The sequence below is a fragment of the Aotus nancymaae genome, unplaced genomic scaffold, assembly GCF_030222135.1.
Source record: "Aotus nancymaae isolate 86718 unplaced genomic scaffold, 86718_ANA_hifiasm-v0.15.2.pri h1tg000019l, whole genome shotgun sequence".
NCBI lineage: Eukaryota > Metazoa > Chordata > Mammalia > Primates > Aotidae > Aotus > Aotus nancymaae.
The window spans coordinates 33627188-33645641 of NW_026988431.1; the positions used below are offsets into that span (position 1 = coordinate 33627188).

At 37.3% G+C, this 18454-nt stretch overlaps 1 protein-coding gene across 2 annotated transcripts in view; it reads right to left on the bottom strand.

Moving 5' to 3' along the window:
• Positions 1-18454, bottom strand: part of PIK3CB (phosphatidylinositol-4,5-bisphosphate 3-kinase catalytic subunit beta) — a 170471-nt gene that overhangs the window by 88727 nt on the left and 63290 nt on the right. For both annotated transcript variants that reach the window (XM_064378740.1, XM_064378741.1), the window contains exons 3-6: positions 16663-16849; positions 14494-14719; positions 5003-5226; positions 1076-1255 (exon numbers count right to left, since the gene is read on the bottom strand). In XM_064378740.1, the coding sequence (XP_064234810.1) occupies positions 1076-1255; positions 5003-5226; positions 14494-14719; positions 16663-16833 (801 nt within the window). In that variant the 5' untranslated portion in view covers positions 16834-16849. The remainder of the gene's footprint in view (positions 1-1075; positions 1256-5002; positions 5227-14493; positions 14720-16662; positions 16850-18454) is intronic.

Sequence of the window (18454 nt, forward strand, 5' to 3'; positions counted from 1 at the left end):
CCAAGGACTTCGTCTTTAAACAGTATACCTTATAGAGGGATGGGTGCTGCACTGCACCACAGCATATTTAAACTACACTCTACTCCAAAAATAATCTGGGGCAATTCAGTACTGTACAGAACTATTCTCAAATAATTCTTAATTAAATAAAAATACATATCCAAATGATTAAGAAAGGCTTTTGAGAATGGTCAAACCTAATGCTTACAAAATTCTTGCCATACATGGAAGTAACAAAAAAAGGGAAAGGGAAATTCCATGCACAAATATTTCATACTAAAACTGAAAAGTTTTCCATTACTTAGCTAACAAATAATCACAAGTAAGTTTTTATACAATTCAATGGATGACCATTTAATCAATTTTTAAACTGATTAACTCCCAGAATATTTCACATTTATACCATAACAAAATAGTAAGCAGCTATTAACAAACAGTATCAAAAATTCATAATGATATAAGACAATAATTATAAAACTAACTAAAACAATCAAAGCAGCTGAATGCGCTGGGCACGGTGGCTCATGCCTGTAATCTCACACTAGGAAAGGCCAAGGTGGGCGGATCACTTGAAGCCAGGAGTTGGAGACCAGCCTGGCCAAAATGGTGAAACCCCTGTCTCCATTAAAAATACAAAAAGCAGCTGGGCATCATGGCACACACCTCTAATCCCAGCTACTCGGTGGCTGAGTCACGAGAATCGCTTGAACCTGGGAAATACAGGTTGCAGTGAGCCAAAACTGTGTGTCACTGCACCCCAGCCTAGGTGACAGAGCAACACTGTCTTAAAAAAAAAAAAAAGCAGAATACAAACACATACATACACACATTTGTGTGTACAATCATTATGCTAAAATACATATGTAACTGCAAAGAAAAGTGACAAAAACATGCCAAAATGTTAACAATGATTATCTCAGAGGTAAGTACTATTATGAATATCTACTATTCAATACTGTATAATTTTCTTTATATTCTAAATGTTCCACTATGGGTAGACATTTTTAAAATCAGAAATTAAAAAAATATATATACTCGTGAACTTCTCTGGTAAATTCATAGATAATATACATACCTGGAACTGAATTAGTGGATGATCACCAAAAACATATTCTACTCTCCCACTGACTTGCAACACATAATCATAGGGGCTAATTTCATCTTCCTTCCCATGAATAGTCAAACGTTTTTGGATTGCCAATTCATTTACTTTTATAGGATTCATATTAGGAGATACTTGAAAGCTAAACACATCCTAAAGGGGGAGGGAGGTGGAGAAAAAAGTATTATTTAGGCTGAAAAATCACTATTATAAACATTATGTAACAGTATGCACAAATGTACATAATATTTCTATAGGTACATCCTTAAATTTTATATGGACATATATTTAGAATGTAGACAAGTTTACTGAAATATAAAGATTTCTGATCATTTGCAAGTCATCTTACTGTATTCATAGTGCACAGTTTCCACAGGTAAGATTAATATTTAACTAAAGGTTAGCATCAGGCATTTTCCAATGAACATCCGCCTTTAAAAAGTCACACAACCTGTAGCTATATTTTGTATGTATATTTTTAAAAACTTACACATTTCTCACTGGTAAGAAGAGAGCCATACCTTATACTAATTAAACCATAAATTAGTAATTATGTCCAATTTTGGAAACATGTAAATAGAAACATATAGAAATTCTAATCAATGAAAAATGAAGATATAGTTTGGAATTGATATAGCATTACCAATCTGTTCATCATAAGACTGAATGGGACAGATAACACCTGAATCCTTTCATAATCTAGCAAGGTAATTTCCCATTATCTGATCATATACTAAAGATATAAGGCCAGATTCAAACTTTAAAACCTAAACTTACTAAGTATTTCACATCTATTTTTTCCAGTATTCTACTTGTTCGTCTATGTTTTTTATGAGTTGATGCCTGCTATAGACTGAATGTTTCTGTCTCCCCCTACAAATCAATATACAGAAAACTAATCTCTAATGTGATGATATTTGGAAGCGAAAACTTTGGGATGTGACTGGGTCATGAGCGCAGGGCCCTCATGAATGAGATTAGTGCCCTTTTTTAAAGAGACCCCAGGCCGGCTGTGGTGGCTCACGCCTGTAATCTCAGCACTTTGGGAGGCTGATGCAGGTGGATCACTTGGGGTTGGGAGTTCAAGACCAGCCTGACCAAGATGGAGAAACCCCGTCTCTACTAAAAATACAAAATTAGCAGGGCGTTGTGGCACAGGCTGTGGTGAGCTGAGATCGTGTCACTGCACTCCAGCCTGGGCAACAAGAGCAAGACTTGTCTCAAAAAAAAAAAAAGAGAGAGACCCAAGAGAGCTTCCTCTCCTCTTCTGCCATGTAAGGACATGGCAAGAAGACAGTTATGTATGCACCAGGAAGCAATCCCTTATAAGACACAGAATGAACTGGTGCCTTGATCTTGCACTTCCCACCTTCCAGAATTGTGAGAAACAAGCCAGGCGCAGTGGCTCACATCTGTAATTCCAGAACCTTGGGAGGCTGAGGCGTGTGGATCACTTGAGCTCAGGAGTTCAAGACTAGCCTGAGGAACATGGTGAAATCCTGCCTCTACTAAAAATATAAAAAATTAGCTGGGTGTGGTGGCCCCTACCTATAGTCCCAGCAACTCAGGAGGCTGAGGCAGGGGAATCCATTGAACCTGAAAAGAGGTGGTTTCAGTGAGCCTAGATCACGCCACTGCACTGAAGCATGGACAACAAAGCAAGACTCTGTCTCAGAACAAAACAAAACGAAAAAAACCCTAGAATTGTGAGAAATAAATTTATGTTGTTTACAAGCCATCCAGTCTATGGTATTATGTTACAGCAGCGCAGCCCAAACAGACTAAGATGGCACCACACACGTCAAAGAACTCTGGCTAGGATGCTGGGAATCATTTTGAGAAGTTTCCTCTTTCCTCCCCGACCTCACCTCCCAACAAGACACCAATGATCTTATATCCTAATAGTTTTCCCGTATTTCAAGCAGTTGTTCAACATCACTTTCAATGACTTCATGAAATATTGCAGGGTATCACTCTGTCGCCCAGGCTGAAGTGCAGTGGCGCAAGCTTGGCTCACTGCAACCTCTGCCTTCTGGGATCAAGCAATCCTCCCACCTCAGCCTCCTGTGTAGCTGGGACAACAGATGTGCAGCAACATGCCCAGCTAATTTTTGTACAGATGTTTCCTCATGTTGCCCAACTTGGTCTTGAACTACTGGGTTCAAGAGATCCTCCCTGTTCAGCCTCCTAAAGTACTGGAATTATAGGTGTGTGCCACCTCACCTGGCCAAGCCAGTGTTCTCAAGTTAAATTCTCATCACCTTTCAACACTAAATTCCCCTATTCTACCCTCCTGACCATGCAGAAATCCTTAAACAGCATTGTAAATTTGACCCTGACATTTTAATGATACTCAAATCCTGACTTAAACTGAACTTTAGATTCAACGTATCTCAGGATATAATGACAAATGGTGTTTTGCCCTAGATAAACTTTCCAGTCTAGAGAAAATTCCTGAATGTAGAATCTTATTTTCATATCTGTCTTAACAAATAATTATTAACATGTTGTCTAAAAGGAGGCAAAATTGGGTAAAACCAGAGACACCTGGATGAAATCCTGGCTCTACCACTGACCAGCTATGAGAATGGCACAAAACACTAAACTTCTCTTTCTTTCAGTTTCTTCACCATAAAATGGGGTAAAGACAACAACACTTAGTAGGGTTGTTGCGGGAACTGGAGAATATATGAAAAATATACTGTACCAGGAATTATGCAGGATTAAGCGCTCAACACAGAATAATGACTGTTAAGTCGTTGAGCACTTACCCTGCATAACTGGTTGTTGTCATTACTCTGGTTATCACAGTAATTCAAGAACAAAATAAAACATCCAGCCAGGCATGGTGGCTCATGCCTGTAATCCCAGCACCTTGGGAGGCTGAGATGGGTAGAACATCTGAGGTCAGGAGTTTGAGAACAGCCTGGCCAACATGGTGAAACCCTGCCTTTACTAAAAATACAAAAATTAGCTGGGTGTGGTGATGTGTACCTGGAATCCCAGCTACTCAGAAGGCTGAGGCAGAAGAATTGTTTGAGCCTCAGGGGCGGAGGTTGCAGTGAGCCAAAATCGAGCCATTGCACTCCACCCTGGGCAAGAGTGAGACTCTGTCTTAAAAAAAAAAAAAAATTCCTTGCATTTCTACCTTTATCTAATGGCAGATCCTAGATGCTAGAATGACTATATTTGCTACAACAGCAACAGCATCATCTCGTTTGTATAAGTGCTATGAACATTCAGAAATGGATGGGCTATATATGGACTCTATTATAATGCCTACTTCCATATCATTAATTAATTCACAGAAAGCAAATTTAAGAATGTGGAAACAAAAAGACCATTTTGATTAGGCCTCTCATTTCTACAGATGGGGGGAAAAATCACATGAGAAGAAAATATTTGCAATAAGGAACACTATCTAGACCAGCAGTTGGCAAACTTGTTCTGTAAAGGACCAGGTTTGGCAAACAACATACATCATAGTGGTCTCTGTTATAATCTTTTTTCTTCTTCTTTTAAACATTCCTTTAGAAGTCTTTGAGGTATTTTTCTTTTCTAAACGTCCCCTTAAAACTGTAAAAACCAATTAAACAGTCCAGTTTATCAACCCCATTCTAAATCACCATTCCACTGTATCCAAAAAAAAAAAAGGTGCAAAGAGTATCACTTTAGACTATTATACATAATCCTAAATACATTTCCACCTTAAATCTAAAATTGTTCTTTATAACAGTGTTTGCTAGGTAAGCGAGAGACCCTTCTAAAATTGAAGCTGCATTCAGGTAAAAATGAGAAATTTATTACAAAATATTTCTTAAAAATATATAATCCTTACCAAGTAAAACACTTGCAGTAGCGATTTAAAAAAAGAAAAGAAGAAAAAAAAATTAATCCTACCTGGGAGTTTTCAAAATGAACAGCTACAATGAGCTTTCCTCCATAAAGTTTATCTTCTAAGTTTTCAGGGATGGATGGTTCATGCTCTGGTGGATATGTTTGTTTTAGCCAGTCCATCCAAGACAATCCCACAAGTGACAGGATCTTTTCCTCACTGAATTTGCGCATTTTTCTTCGAAATTCATTTACTTCAGGATCCTTCAAGCCATCAAATTCATGGAGACCTAAAAACATTTTTTAAAGGTGTTATTTTCAGTAGCTAACAATAATAAAAAAGAATACAGAAAGAATACAAAGTATATTCAACAAAAACTAACTTGGATCTTGGGTGCTTGGCTTTTATCAAGCAGATGAAACTAGGGAGGAAAATACCATGAAAGATCAAAAAAGCCAGATAAAACAATAAGTCTTATGTACAGAAGACAAACACAATTGTATTTTTTAAAAATACAACTCAAAACCTCATAAAGAAATGTAGTTTGCTTATCAATTTTACAAAGTAATTCACAATACATATTTTAAAGCCACACATAAAAGATTCATAGTTTTTATTTATAAGCCAAATATTAATAAATCACATGTAAAATATCTAAGACTAAGAATCTGAAAAACAGTTCAATACTATATTAAAAGAAAACTAAGAATCAAGTTATTATTTAACCTAAAACTTGGTATACTATGGGAACGGCTATGATACAAAGGAGCAGAGAGCATATGGAAAATCTGTTTTCTTCCTCTCAATTTTGCTGTGAACCTAAAACTGTTCTAAAAGATAAAAGCTTTAAAACACCAAAAACAAACCAAAGACAACTTAGTACACTTAAATGTTATAGATTGAATTTTCAGTTCATTGTGATTTCTAAATGGTTATCATATGTTGTATTACTTAGCCAAAAATCCCATAAACATAAAATTGTTCTTTATTGTTTGGTTGACTCTGAAACAACAGGGCAGTTGGGGCACCAACCCCCAACAGAAGAGAAAATTAACATATTCATTCATTCATTCATTCATTCATTTATTGAGAGAGATTCTTGTTCTGTTACCCAGGCTGGAGTGCAGTGGTGCGATCACAACTCACTGTAGCCTCTATCTCCTGGGCTCAAACAATCCTCCCACCTCAACCTCCCAAGTAGCTGAAATTACAGGCACAGGCACATGTCACTATGTCTGGATGATTTTTTAAATTTTCAGTAGACATGAGGTCTTGCTATATTGTCCAACCTGTCTTGAACTCCTGGGCTCAAGCAATCCTCCCACCTCAGCCACTCAAGATGCTGGGAGTACAGGTGTGAGTCACCATGCCCAGTCCACATACAACTTTTGACTCCTGAACAACTTAACCACTAATAGCATACTGATGACCAGAAGCCTTATCAACAACATAAAGTCAGTTAACACTTAATTTTGTATGTTATCTAAGTTATATACCATATTCCTAAAGTAAGTCAAAGAAAATGTTAATTACTCCAGCTCTCTTCTGATTAGAAAAAAAGAAAATGTTATTAAGTAAATCACAAAGAAGAGAAAATATATTTATTTACTACTTATTAAGTGGAAGTGGATCATCATAAAGGTCTTCATACTCATCATCTTCATATTGAGTAGGCTGAGGAGGAAGAGAAGAGGTTGGTCTTACTGTCTCAGGCGTGGCAGAAGCAGAAGAGTGAAGGAGGCAGAAGGGGAGGCAGGAGAGGCAGGCATACTGTATCTAACCTTACAGATATACATCATAATTTCTGACTTCTTTGCTTTTTCATTTCTGTACGAATGTTTATCTACATAGTACCAATCCTACCACTGTTTGCTTTAGATTCAGTGCTGGTATCATAGAAGGGCCCATGTTATAAAAGGAGTCAAAAGCATTCTTGAATAATCAGAAGCCTTCTGGCAAACTGTTACATGTGAATTTGTTTTCTAGCATTGTTTCTTCTACATCTTCTTCCTTATAATCTGGCACTGGTTCAGAAGCACTCATCTCCATGAAGTTGTCTTCTGTTAATTCCTCTCATGTGGTGTTTATTAGCTCTTGGATTTCTCCAATATCTCTATCTTGAAACTCTTCACCATCATGACTGCCTTTTATGCCATATCCACAATCTATTTCATAATTTCCTTGATTGATTGGTTCTGTTGTAAATCCTGTAAGTCATGTACAGTATCAGGACAGAGTTTTCTCCAGCAGGAATTTACTGTTTTGGGTTTGACAGCTTTCACAATTTTTTCTATATCAACGATGGCATCTTCAGTGGTGTAATACTTCCAGACTTTCATGATCTTCTATCTAGGTTCTCTTCCATAGAGTACCATGAGTAATGAGCTTTAAAGGTCCTTATGACCTCGTGATAGGCTAAATTAGAGACATTGTGTTTAGGGGTAAGTAGACCACTTTGATGCTTTCAGGGGTTCCCAGTGGCCACAGGCATCATCCAATATTGAAAGAACCTTAAAAGGCAGTCTCCTAGGCCAGGCACGGCAGTTCACTCCTGTAATCCTCCTGTCATCCTAGCACTTTGGGAGGCCAAGGCGGAGGGATCACTTGAAGGCAGGAGTTCAAGACCAGCCTGGCCAACAGGGGGAAACCATGTCTCTTTTAAAAACACAAAAATTACCTGTACATGGTGGTGTGTCCCTGTAATCCCAGCTACTCGGGAGGCTAAGGCAGAAGAATCACTTGAACCCAGGAGGCAGAGGTTGCAGTGAGCCGAGATCGCACCACTGCACTCCAGCCTGGGCAATAAAGTGAGACTCTATCTCAAAAAAAAAAAAAAAAAAAAAAAGGCAGTCCCTTACTGGCAAAGTACTTCCTGACTTCAGAACAGAACACTGATGGAACCAATCCAGAAAAAGGGTTCTCACTGTCCAGGTCTTTTTGTTGTACAACCAAAAGACTGGCAGCTGGTGTTTCTTTTTCCCTTCGAGGTTTGGGGGTTAGCAGCTTTATAAGTAAGGTGTATCACAAAACAGTCTGCATTTGCACAAAACAGTAGTTAGCCTTCCTGCCTTAAATTCGGGTGCTGGCTTCTCTTCTTTACTAATAAATGACCTTAGTGGCTTTTTTTCACCAGAATTAGGTACTTTCATCTGCATTAAAAACTTGTTCAGGTCCAGACAAGGCTGCTCACACCTATAATCCCAACATTTTGGGAAGCTGAAGTGGGAGGACTGCTTGAGGTCAGGGGTTTGAGACCAGCCTGGGCAACATAGTGAGACCTCATCTCTACAAAAAATTAAAAATTAGCTCAGCATGGTGGTGCATGCCTGTAGTCCCAGCTACTCAGAAGGCTGCGGTGGGAGGATCACTTGAGCTCAGGAGGGCAAGCATACAGCCTGGGCAACAGAGTGAGATCCTGTCTCAAAAACAAAACACCAAAAATCTGTTCAGACAGGTATCTTTTTCTTAATGGCATCTGGGAACTCATCTGCTGTTTCTAGGCCAGAAGAAATCACTTATCCTGTTATCTGGATATTTTTTATGTCAAATCTCTTTCTAAAATTGTCAAAGCATCCTTTGCTAGTACTAAATTATCCTGCATTAGATCTTTTACTTTCTTATTGCTTTGTCACATAACTTTGCCTTTTCTTGAATCAGATTAGTCTATAGGTATGCCTTTCTTACAGCCAATTGTGCACCCACATATGAGCTGCATTCTTAATATGAGATTAAAAAAGTGTTTCACAAAAAATGCAAGGTTTTGCACCTGCTGACACAGCTGCAGTGACACCTTCATGAATTTGGTTTTTTTTTAAATGGTACTTACACTGGATTATTTATCTCAAAATGGCAGGCAACCACAGCTGCAGACCTCCATCTACAGCACATATCAAGCTATTCAGCATTTTTTTTTTTTTTAGATATTTGCAGGCAAGATCATAGCACACTAGTACCTACAACTCCTGTGCTTAAGCAATCCTCTTGCCTCAGCTTCTGCACCCAGCTGAATTCAACTTTTTCTTATAATGTCATGACTAGAATTCCTCTGTTCTTAGAAGTACTTCTAGGATCAAAAGTGGCATTTTGTATGGGTCCCACAGTGTTATTCAAGGTTTGCTGTACTGCAGCGAACACAATCTTAAAAATACATGAGAACTGAAAGAGATCCCTTTTTATTGCAATATGCAATTTACTAGATAGAGGAACTGCTCAAGTGGAGATAATTAGAGTCACATGGCATTTGTGAGCATATACTGACAACACTTAAGCTTACCACAATAGCAACAGGAGGTGGCTGCAAAATTAATTATTACTATAGTACAGCATGTACTAGAGTTAATTTTATGCAGTTATGATTTAATGCTGTATCTTTACAGTTGTTTGCATGTCTCTCAACTGCAAATGACACCATGTATGGTTGTCTAAATGTGTATTTAAGTTTTGAAATTTTAACTTTTTATAATAGATTTATGTGTATTCTATGGTAGCAAATGATAAACTAGTATCTACATACATATCATGCATTAATGACATACTTAATTTTTCCTTAATTTTTTCACTATTTCTAGGCTGTGATTTGTCTGCAAGTTTTGTCAAACTGTCACAAATCTCAAAAACGTTCCAATATATTTATTGAAAAAAATCCATGTATAAGTGGCCCTGCACAGTTCAAACCTATTGCTGAAAGATGGATTGTACTTAATTTTTAGTCACTTCTGCCAATAAGACAATTATATATGACAACTTTTTCAAAAACTTATGATTATTCCAGAAAACAATTTTAGAAATCTAAAAGAATGAATCAACATACTTAAATGTTAATGTGTGCATTAATTTTTTACCTATCAGGTTGGCACATATTTCAAAATTTGGTAATACCCTGTGCTGGAAGGCGTAGAGAGAAAAAGGCATTCTAGTATACTTTGGGTGAGAAACCAAACTGATATGAACATTTTGGAGGGCAATTCTGTAATATTTATTAGAAATCATTCACACACCCACACACCCACACACCCACACACACACACACACACACCCCACCTCCCCACCCCCACACCCTTTGACCTAACAATTGTATCAATCATAATCTCAACCTGAGAGGAGATTCAGGACCAACCAAGAAAGCCCAGTATACTACCCAAACACGAATCATATAAGATGCCTTGCTTCTAGTTAGCCCACCTCCAGTTCCCCGCTGCCAACAATTTCCCATCAGGCATCTCTGAAACCTTCCCTTTTTTTCCCTGTAAAGCTTTCCCACTCCCCTGCCTGCCTTTGAGTCTCTGCCAAACTCAAGTTCTTTTACTATAGCAACCTCTGCATAAATAGTCTCTGTTCTCATCTGAGTGGTCTTTGTTTATTTCTACAAACCTATGGATATACTATCAATATAAAAATATTTGCTGCAGTTTTGTTTATAATAATTAAAATGCAATCTAAAGACCATCATTCAGAACTGGTTAAAGATATATCTATATATCATTATACAGTGGTGCAGGTGATAATAAGAATACAATCAATCTTTGTGTTTTTAAGGGCCCCAGATATTTTTTAAAAGTGGGTAGAGAATGGGTCAGGTAAAAATTCCTTTTCTGCAAAGTCAAAAGAAAGAATATAGAATATGCATAAGCTTTTATTTTGGATACTTGGGATGACTCTATTTCTACAGTGTTATTTTGTAGTATTGGGGAGGAATGCACAGTGAGGCAAGTTACTTTTTATTCCATAAAGTTAATGTATACTGTACTATTTGAATGTCAAATATTTGAATGTCAAATGCATACTGACTATATGCATGTCAGTAAGGGTTGTGTGTCTTCTTTTTATTTTTATGCACTGAAAACAATAGTTATTATTTCAAAAATATATCCTAGAAGCAACCTGTGGTATAAAATATAGAAAAATAAAAATGTTTAAGTTTTATAACACAGCAAAGGTAAAATCTTGAGAGTACAAAATAATTTCCTAGTTTTAAATCTAGAATAAAATACATTACTCTAAATTAACTACAAATGAACTGTAATTTGGGTGGACTGGCTGAAGCATTTTAGCACACTGTTAATATTTATTCTATTCATAGGCAATAGGTATTACAGGTGAGGAAAGAGAAATAAGCACCTACTAACATCTAACAAAAATCAAATACTTTATTTCTCTTAATCTACTACAAATCATGTTTAACCCACCTTCTAAATGTCTCTCAACTCTGTCTACTTCTCTCAGTTCCTGTAGCCATTAACCTAATCGTGGCCATCATCACCCTTCCTTTGGGTTACATCATTTTTCACTAATTTCTCTACTCAAATTCTTAATCCCTCCAATCCACTCATTCTACAACCTGAATAATCTTCCTAAAATGCCAATTTATCACAATACTTCCCTACTTAAATTTATTCAATAGCTTCCCAAGTGTTCTTAGTAGTAAATTTCTACTTTTTACATGACCTGGATGGTACTGTATGATCTGAAGATAGCTGCCTCTCTAGTCTTCCCTAGATGGCCCATCTGTCCCCCTACACCAGCCATAATCAATTTCCTTGAATAGGCCACTCTTCACATGTGCCATTTCTTTTTATTTTTTCCTTTCTCCACCTCTCTTCACCTGTCAAATTCCTAATCAGCATCGATGGCTCAGTTTAGGTGTATGTCTTCTAAGAGGTCATCTCTGATTCACCTAATTGATAGAAGGTGACTTTCCTTTTCAAAAGTTCTGTTTTCTCATTAATTGGCAAATAATAAATGCATATATTTATGAGGTACAATGTGATAGAGTTTTTTTGTTTTTTTTGTTTGAGACAGTCTCACTCTGTCGTCCAGGCTGGAATGCAGTGGCATGATTATGTCTCACTGGGGTCTCAACCTCCTGGGCTCAAGCCAAGTGACCCTCCCATCTCAGCCTCTCAAGTAGCTGGGACTACAGGCACACACCACCACACGTGGTATATTTTTTTGTAGAGATGGGATTTTCATGCTATGTTGCCCAGGCTAGTCTCCAACTCCTGGTCTCAAGTGATCCGCCTGCCTTGTCCTCCCGAAGTACTGGGATTATAGGCATGAGCCCCCACGCTCAGCCAATTCGTGATGTTTTGATACATGTATACATGGTGGAATGATTGAATCTGGCCAATTAGTATATATATCACCTCAAATATTTATCATTTCTTTGTGAAGAGAACATTTAAAAATTCTCTTTTAGCTATTTTGAAATATACATTGTTATTAACTATAGTCACTGTGTTATGCAATAGAATGGGGGTGGGGGTGGTTGGGGATGAAACTGTTCCACCTCAGATCATCAGGCATTAGATTCTCTCTCATTAGGAGCACCAAACCTAGATCCTTCACATGTGCAGTTCATAATAGGATTCTTCACATTCACAATCCTGTGAGAATCTAATGCTGCCACTGATCTGACAGGAGGCAGAGTTCAGGTGGTAATGCTCACCCGACATGCTGTTCACCTCCTGCTGTGTGGCTTGCTTCCTAACAGGGAGCAGAGGAGAACCCCTGCAATAGAACACCAGAACTTATTCCTGCTAACTGAAACTCTGTATCCATTAACCAATATCTCCCCTTTCCCAGCCCCAATACACCCCTTACTCTGCCCCCCAACCCGCTCTGGTAACTATCATTCTACTCTCTACTTTGAGTTCAACTTTTTCAGATTCCACATTTAAGTGACATTACACAGTATTTGAAGGTGACCTTTCCTTACATAGCACAGAGGTTCATACACTGCATTAAAACTGTATTTACTAGTCTTCATTTCCCACTGGATTGTGAGCTCTAAGCAAAGACCGTATCACCCACAGTCACTGGTATAATTTCAAGTATAAACACTTAATACTACTGAACTACATTCACTAACGTTTTGGTAATGGTTTTCAATATATTATGAATAAAGGACCCTATTCATATAACTGTTAAAATCACCTTAAAAAAATACAGCTTTCATTTATTCCGGACTCACTGCATCCCAATCTCTGAGCATATTCATTTTAAGCCTAAATTTGATACAGCTTAAATTTGGGAACCACCTTAAAGATCTCTTAAAAATAGAAATTCTGCAAAAATAAGAAGACTTTAGGCTAAGTAATTTAATTTTAAAACTAGTTAAGCCAGGCAAGGTGGCTCACGCCTATAATCCTAGCACTTTGGGAGGCCAAGGTGGGTGGATCACCTGAGAACAGGAGTTCAAGACGAGCCTGACCAACATGGTGAAACCCCATCTTAAAAAAAAAAAAAAAAAAACTAGTTAATACCCTACATACCTTCTTGTAACGAGAATCTGATAGCAAAGCTTAAATTTTCCCTAGGACTACTGTAAAAAATTTCTTGAATGTACAGGTACAGAAAAAAAAAAGATAAAAAAGACTACTGTAAAATTTACAGTCAAATAGTTTTTCTATTAAAAAAGTATTGAGTGAACAATTTATTCATACTAAAGAGGGTGTTAAAATCCTACAGACTAGGCTGGGCATGGTGGCTCACACCTATAATCCCAGCACTTTGGGAGGCTGAGGCGGGCAGATTGCTTGAGGTCAGGAGTACGAGACCAGCTTAGTCAACATGGCAAAACGCCATCTCTACAAAAAGTACAAAAATTAGCTGGGTGTGGTGGTGCAATCCTGTAATCTCAGCTACCCAAGAGGCTCAGGCACGAGAATCACTTGAACCCAGGAGACAGAGGTTGCGGTGAGCCAAGATCGCACTACTACACTCTACCCTAGGCAACAAAGTGAGACTCTGTCTCAGAAAAAAAAAAAAAAAATCCTAAAATCTAGATATTTCCCTTACTTAAGGTATACCACAGGTTTAGACAGGTCAGCACTTTGGGAGGCAAAGATAGGAGGATCACTTGAGCCCAGGAGTTTGAGACCAGCATGGACAACATAGCAAGACCCTGTCTCTATTTTTAAAAATTAAAAAAATAAATAAACAAATAAATCATTAGAAAACAAAAACATGGGCAAGGTACAGTGGCTCACGCCTGTAATCCCAGAACTTTGGGAGGTCAAGTCGGGCAGATCACGAGGTCAGGAGTTCAAGACCAGCCTGACCAACATGGTGAAACCTTGTTTCTACTAAAAATACAAAAATTAGCCAGGCGTGGTGGCACATGCCTGTAATTCCAGCTACTCAGGAGACTAAGGGAAAAGAATTGCTTGAACCCAGAAGGCAGAGGTTGCAGTGAGCCGAGATCGCGCCACTGCACTCCAGCCTAGGTGACAGGGCGAGACTCTGTCTCAATAAAAAACAAAACAAAACATTAGACAAGAGACCTAAACGAAATTTTTTTTTAAATTAAAAAAAAGAGAAAAAAACCATATACTAAACATAAACCTTTGGATGCTATGGCAATATCATATTGCTAGAGGAGTTTCTAAACACTCTTAATTTCTATACTTACTTTATCACAAACTGGCAACAATTTAACAATCAGCAGTGGTCCATGGACCACACTTTGAAAAGCAATGTCTTAAATATAACTTACTACATGTTTATACACATAAAAATAGTTATATTAAGAATTCATACTAAGAATTTTTAATATTACCTTTTCCTATAAGGACTCCAATTTTTGAGTCTAATTTTTCCCCTGGATCACAACTTCTTGTCACTAATTTGAGAACTGGAAGAAAAGGTCTGACATCACAGAGTCTTCGTGTTTCATCTTCAAGTTCCTCATATACAGCAGTCTGATTCACACATGCAAACATATAGGAGTCAATTTCCATAAGGAGGTTGAACATTGGGTAATTGTGAACTTGCTTCCATAACATCTATGAGAAAAAAATAGTAAGACATTTTCTGGAATGGAAATACTTGTTCAAGTGTACAAAGATATAAAGATGTTCACTGCAGCACTGTTTGTAAAAATTAAAAACTATGGACAAATCAAATGTTCATTAATAAAGAACTGGTTAAATGAATTACAGAATATTACAGAACTGTAAAAATAAGTAATAGAAATATACTCAGAAGAATATAAAAAATAGAAATTCATTCTGAAATGGAAAACCATACAAAATATTGTTTTCTTAAAATAGCAAATTATAAGAGAGTATATATGGTATTATCCCATGTTTTTAGAGTAATATAATGGCATAGTGCACAAAAACTGTATTAAAAATAACTAATAAAACAAATTATCTTCGACAAGTAAGACTCAAAGATAACTTTCATATTTAACATTTCTGTAAGCAGAAATCACTTCTGATCAAAAAAAATTTAAATTAAAAGTATGTATCCAGATCTCCATACAATATTTAAATTATTTTTGTCCTGCATTCTTTTATCAGGGTTATCCTTACAAACACTGTTCTGTCAGAATGATCATAATCAATCTCTCAACATATCTTCCCATGTCTCCTGGATAAGATAATGTAAAAGAGATTCACCACACAAACACAAAGAGGGATTAACAGCCAGTACAAAAGCTAAGAGCTGAAAATAACAGACATGTAGTAAAAATTGTGGCCAACCCTCAGCTCAGATTCAGTTACATAAAACATACAGGAAAAAGTACAAGCAACAATAATAATAAAAACAGGCAAACTGTTCATTCTGAAGACTCAAAATACTAAAAGAAAATTAAGAAAAAAAGGTAAACTGAACTTTACCAAAATTTCAAACTTCTGTACAGCAAAAGACATTATGAAGAGAATGAAAAGGCAACCCACAAAATGGGAGGTAATATTTGCAAATCATATATATCTGACAAGATATTAATATTTAGAATATATAAAGAACTCCTACAACTCAATAACAAAAAACGAAGTTTAAAAATCAGTACAGGTCTAGAAACAGTAATTCTCCAAAAAAAGATACAAATGACCAATAAGCACATGAAAAGATGCTCAACATCATTAGTCATGAGGGAAATGCACATAAAAACCACAATGAGAGAGGCTGGACACAGTGGTTCACGCCTATAATCCCAGCACTTTGGGAGGCCGAGGCAGGTGGATCATCTGAGGTCAGGGGTTCAAGACCAGCCTGACCAAACCCCGTCTCCACTAAAAATACAAAATTAGCCGGGCGTGGTCGTGCATGCCTGTAATCCCAGCTATCTGGGAGGCTGAAGCAGGAGAATTGCTTGAACCTGAGAGGCAGAGATTGTGGTGAGCCAAGATCACACCATTGCACTCCAGCATGGGCAACACAAGCAAAATTCTGTCTCAGAAAACAACAACAACAACAACAAAAAAAAAACCACAATGACATACCACTTCACATCCATTAGGATGGATATTACTAAACACATATGCGTGTGTGTGCACACACACGCGCGCGTGCACACACACACACACAACATGGCATGTGCCTGTCATCTCAGCTACTTGGGAGGCTGAGGTGGGAGGATCACTTGAATCCAGCCAGGAGTTTGAGCCAAGTATGGGCAACATAACAAGAGCCTATCTCTTAGACAAAAAAAAAAAAAAAAAAGGAAAGAAAAAAGGAAGGGAGGGAGGGATAAAGGGAGAGGGAGAGAGAGAGAGAGAGAGAGAGAGGGAGGGAGGGAGGGAGTGAATCTTCTTGACAGTTTTAATAACCCAAACAAACATTTCAAACTAGTTAACATAGCTAATTTTTCTTAATTACGATCACTTCATTAGTATCATTATCACATATAATTTATACTAACATTTTCTATTATAGAATGATATTTCCCCCTAAGTGACACAGTAAGCTAAACACACAGAAATAATACCTATTAACATACCTGCTTAATATAAGAAATGGTAGCTTCCCGGGGTACCTCCAACTGGATATAAATCCCAGTGGGCAAAAGGAAATCCACAGGTATGGTGCCATCAGATGCTATCTGTGAATCCACCGCCCAGATGTCAAGGATGTCTGCCATAGCAGGAGGCATTATGAAACTGAAGCACATTCATAACCACGGGGCACTAGAAATCAGTAAGTAAAACACAGCAAAACAACCATTAGCCGAATTTTATACCAAGATATGATAAAGACCACTAATCTACAATTAGTCCTTAGATTGTAATATAGCCAATAATGTAACAGGAGGCCAATTAAACAATGTGATATTTTAAAAACCAAGAGTAAGTCACCAGGAATAAATTATTTAAATACACTTTTATCACTTCACAAATTATATATATGTACACCAGCCAATCCATACCACCAACTAAAGGAAACAAAATTCTTCTAATTTATATACATATATAATATACACATACACCCCACACTGATTCAAATTCATGATAAGTATATGACATCTGAATGAACTGTAGGCTTAAGAATTACAGGATCCTAAGAAATTTAGTTGACCACCACTCAACAGGTGATTTTCTCCAAACTTTATTTAGAAAGTATTAGCTGCTTAGGCCGAGTTTTTCTCTGCAAATTCCAATGAAAATGACAATCAAGAGGGCCCTCTCTCAACAAGAACAATTTTCTATCAACCGCATAGCCCCTCCCCTAAGCATTAAAAACACCAAATCTCTCAACACAGATGGCAAGGCCCCTTGTGCTATTTCTCTGGCCTATTTTTCCTGCTCTCCCATCACTCCACAGCCCAGGACTGGTGTCAAAGTGCCTTCTGCCTTCCTACTGCTAGACCTTTGTTCACATGAGGAATAAACTCCTCATATCAAAACCCTATCCCAACAAGTGCACTCTTTAATAGTGCCATTTAAGTCTTACCTATTCCTTAAGGGCTTCCTTCAAGAAGATACAACAATAATAGTTGGAAGAACATGAACACTGAAGTTAAATAAAGTAAGGTTCATTTAACAATTATGAAATAAATGAAAGTGTCATATCAAAAGAAACAGGAGGTCAGGCACAGTGGCCCATGACTGTAATACTATCACTTTGGAAGGCTGAAGTGGGTGAATTGCCTGAGTACAGGAGTTTTGAGACCAGCCTGGGCAACAAACAAGACCTCTTCTCTATAAAAAACACAAAAAATTGGCCAGGTGTGATAGCACAGGAGACTGAGGCAGCAGGATCATTTGAGCCCAAGAATCCAAGGCTGCAGTGAACTAAAATAGTACCACTGCACTCCAGCCTGGACAACAAGTGAGACTCGATCTTAAAATATAAAACAATAAAAATATAAAAACAAAAAATAATTTTTAGAACTTCTTTAGCTAATAAATGCAAAATGAATAATAAATTAGAAAATCACAATTTTGCAACAGCTAATGAACTAATAGATCTAGGCAATGATCATTAATGGATGCTAAAGACATAAATGATAATGAAGTGAAAGGAGAAGGAATTTTACAATGTGTCTGTCTTATTGTACTACATGAATCCCCTGATCTATCTTAGCATTGCTAAAAGTGGGACTATCAGACATTATGTGTCTCCTCATGAAATGCAATAGTCACTACTTACCACTCACACAAAACAAACTTAAATCCAATCAAGCCTTTAGATCTGATCTATGTGCCACTTTAAAGGAAACAGAGAAAGAAGTTAAATACTTTAAGAAAGCAGACAGCCAGGCAGAGAATGTGGCATCTTCAATAAAACAAATG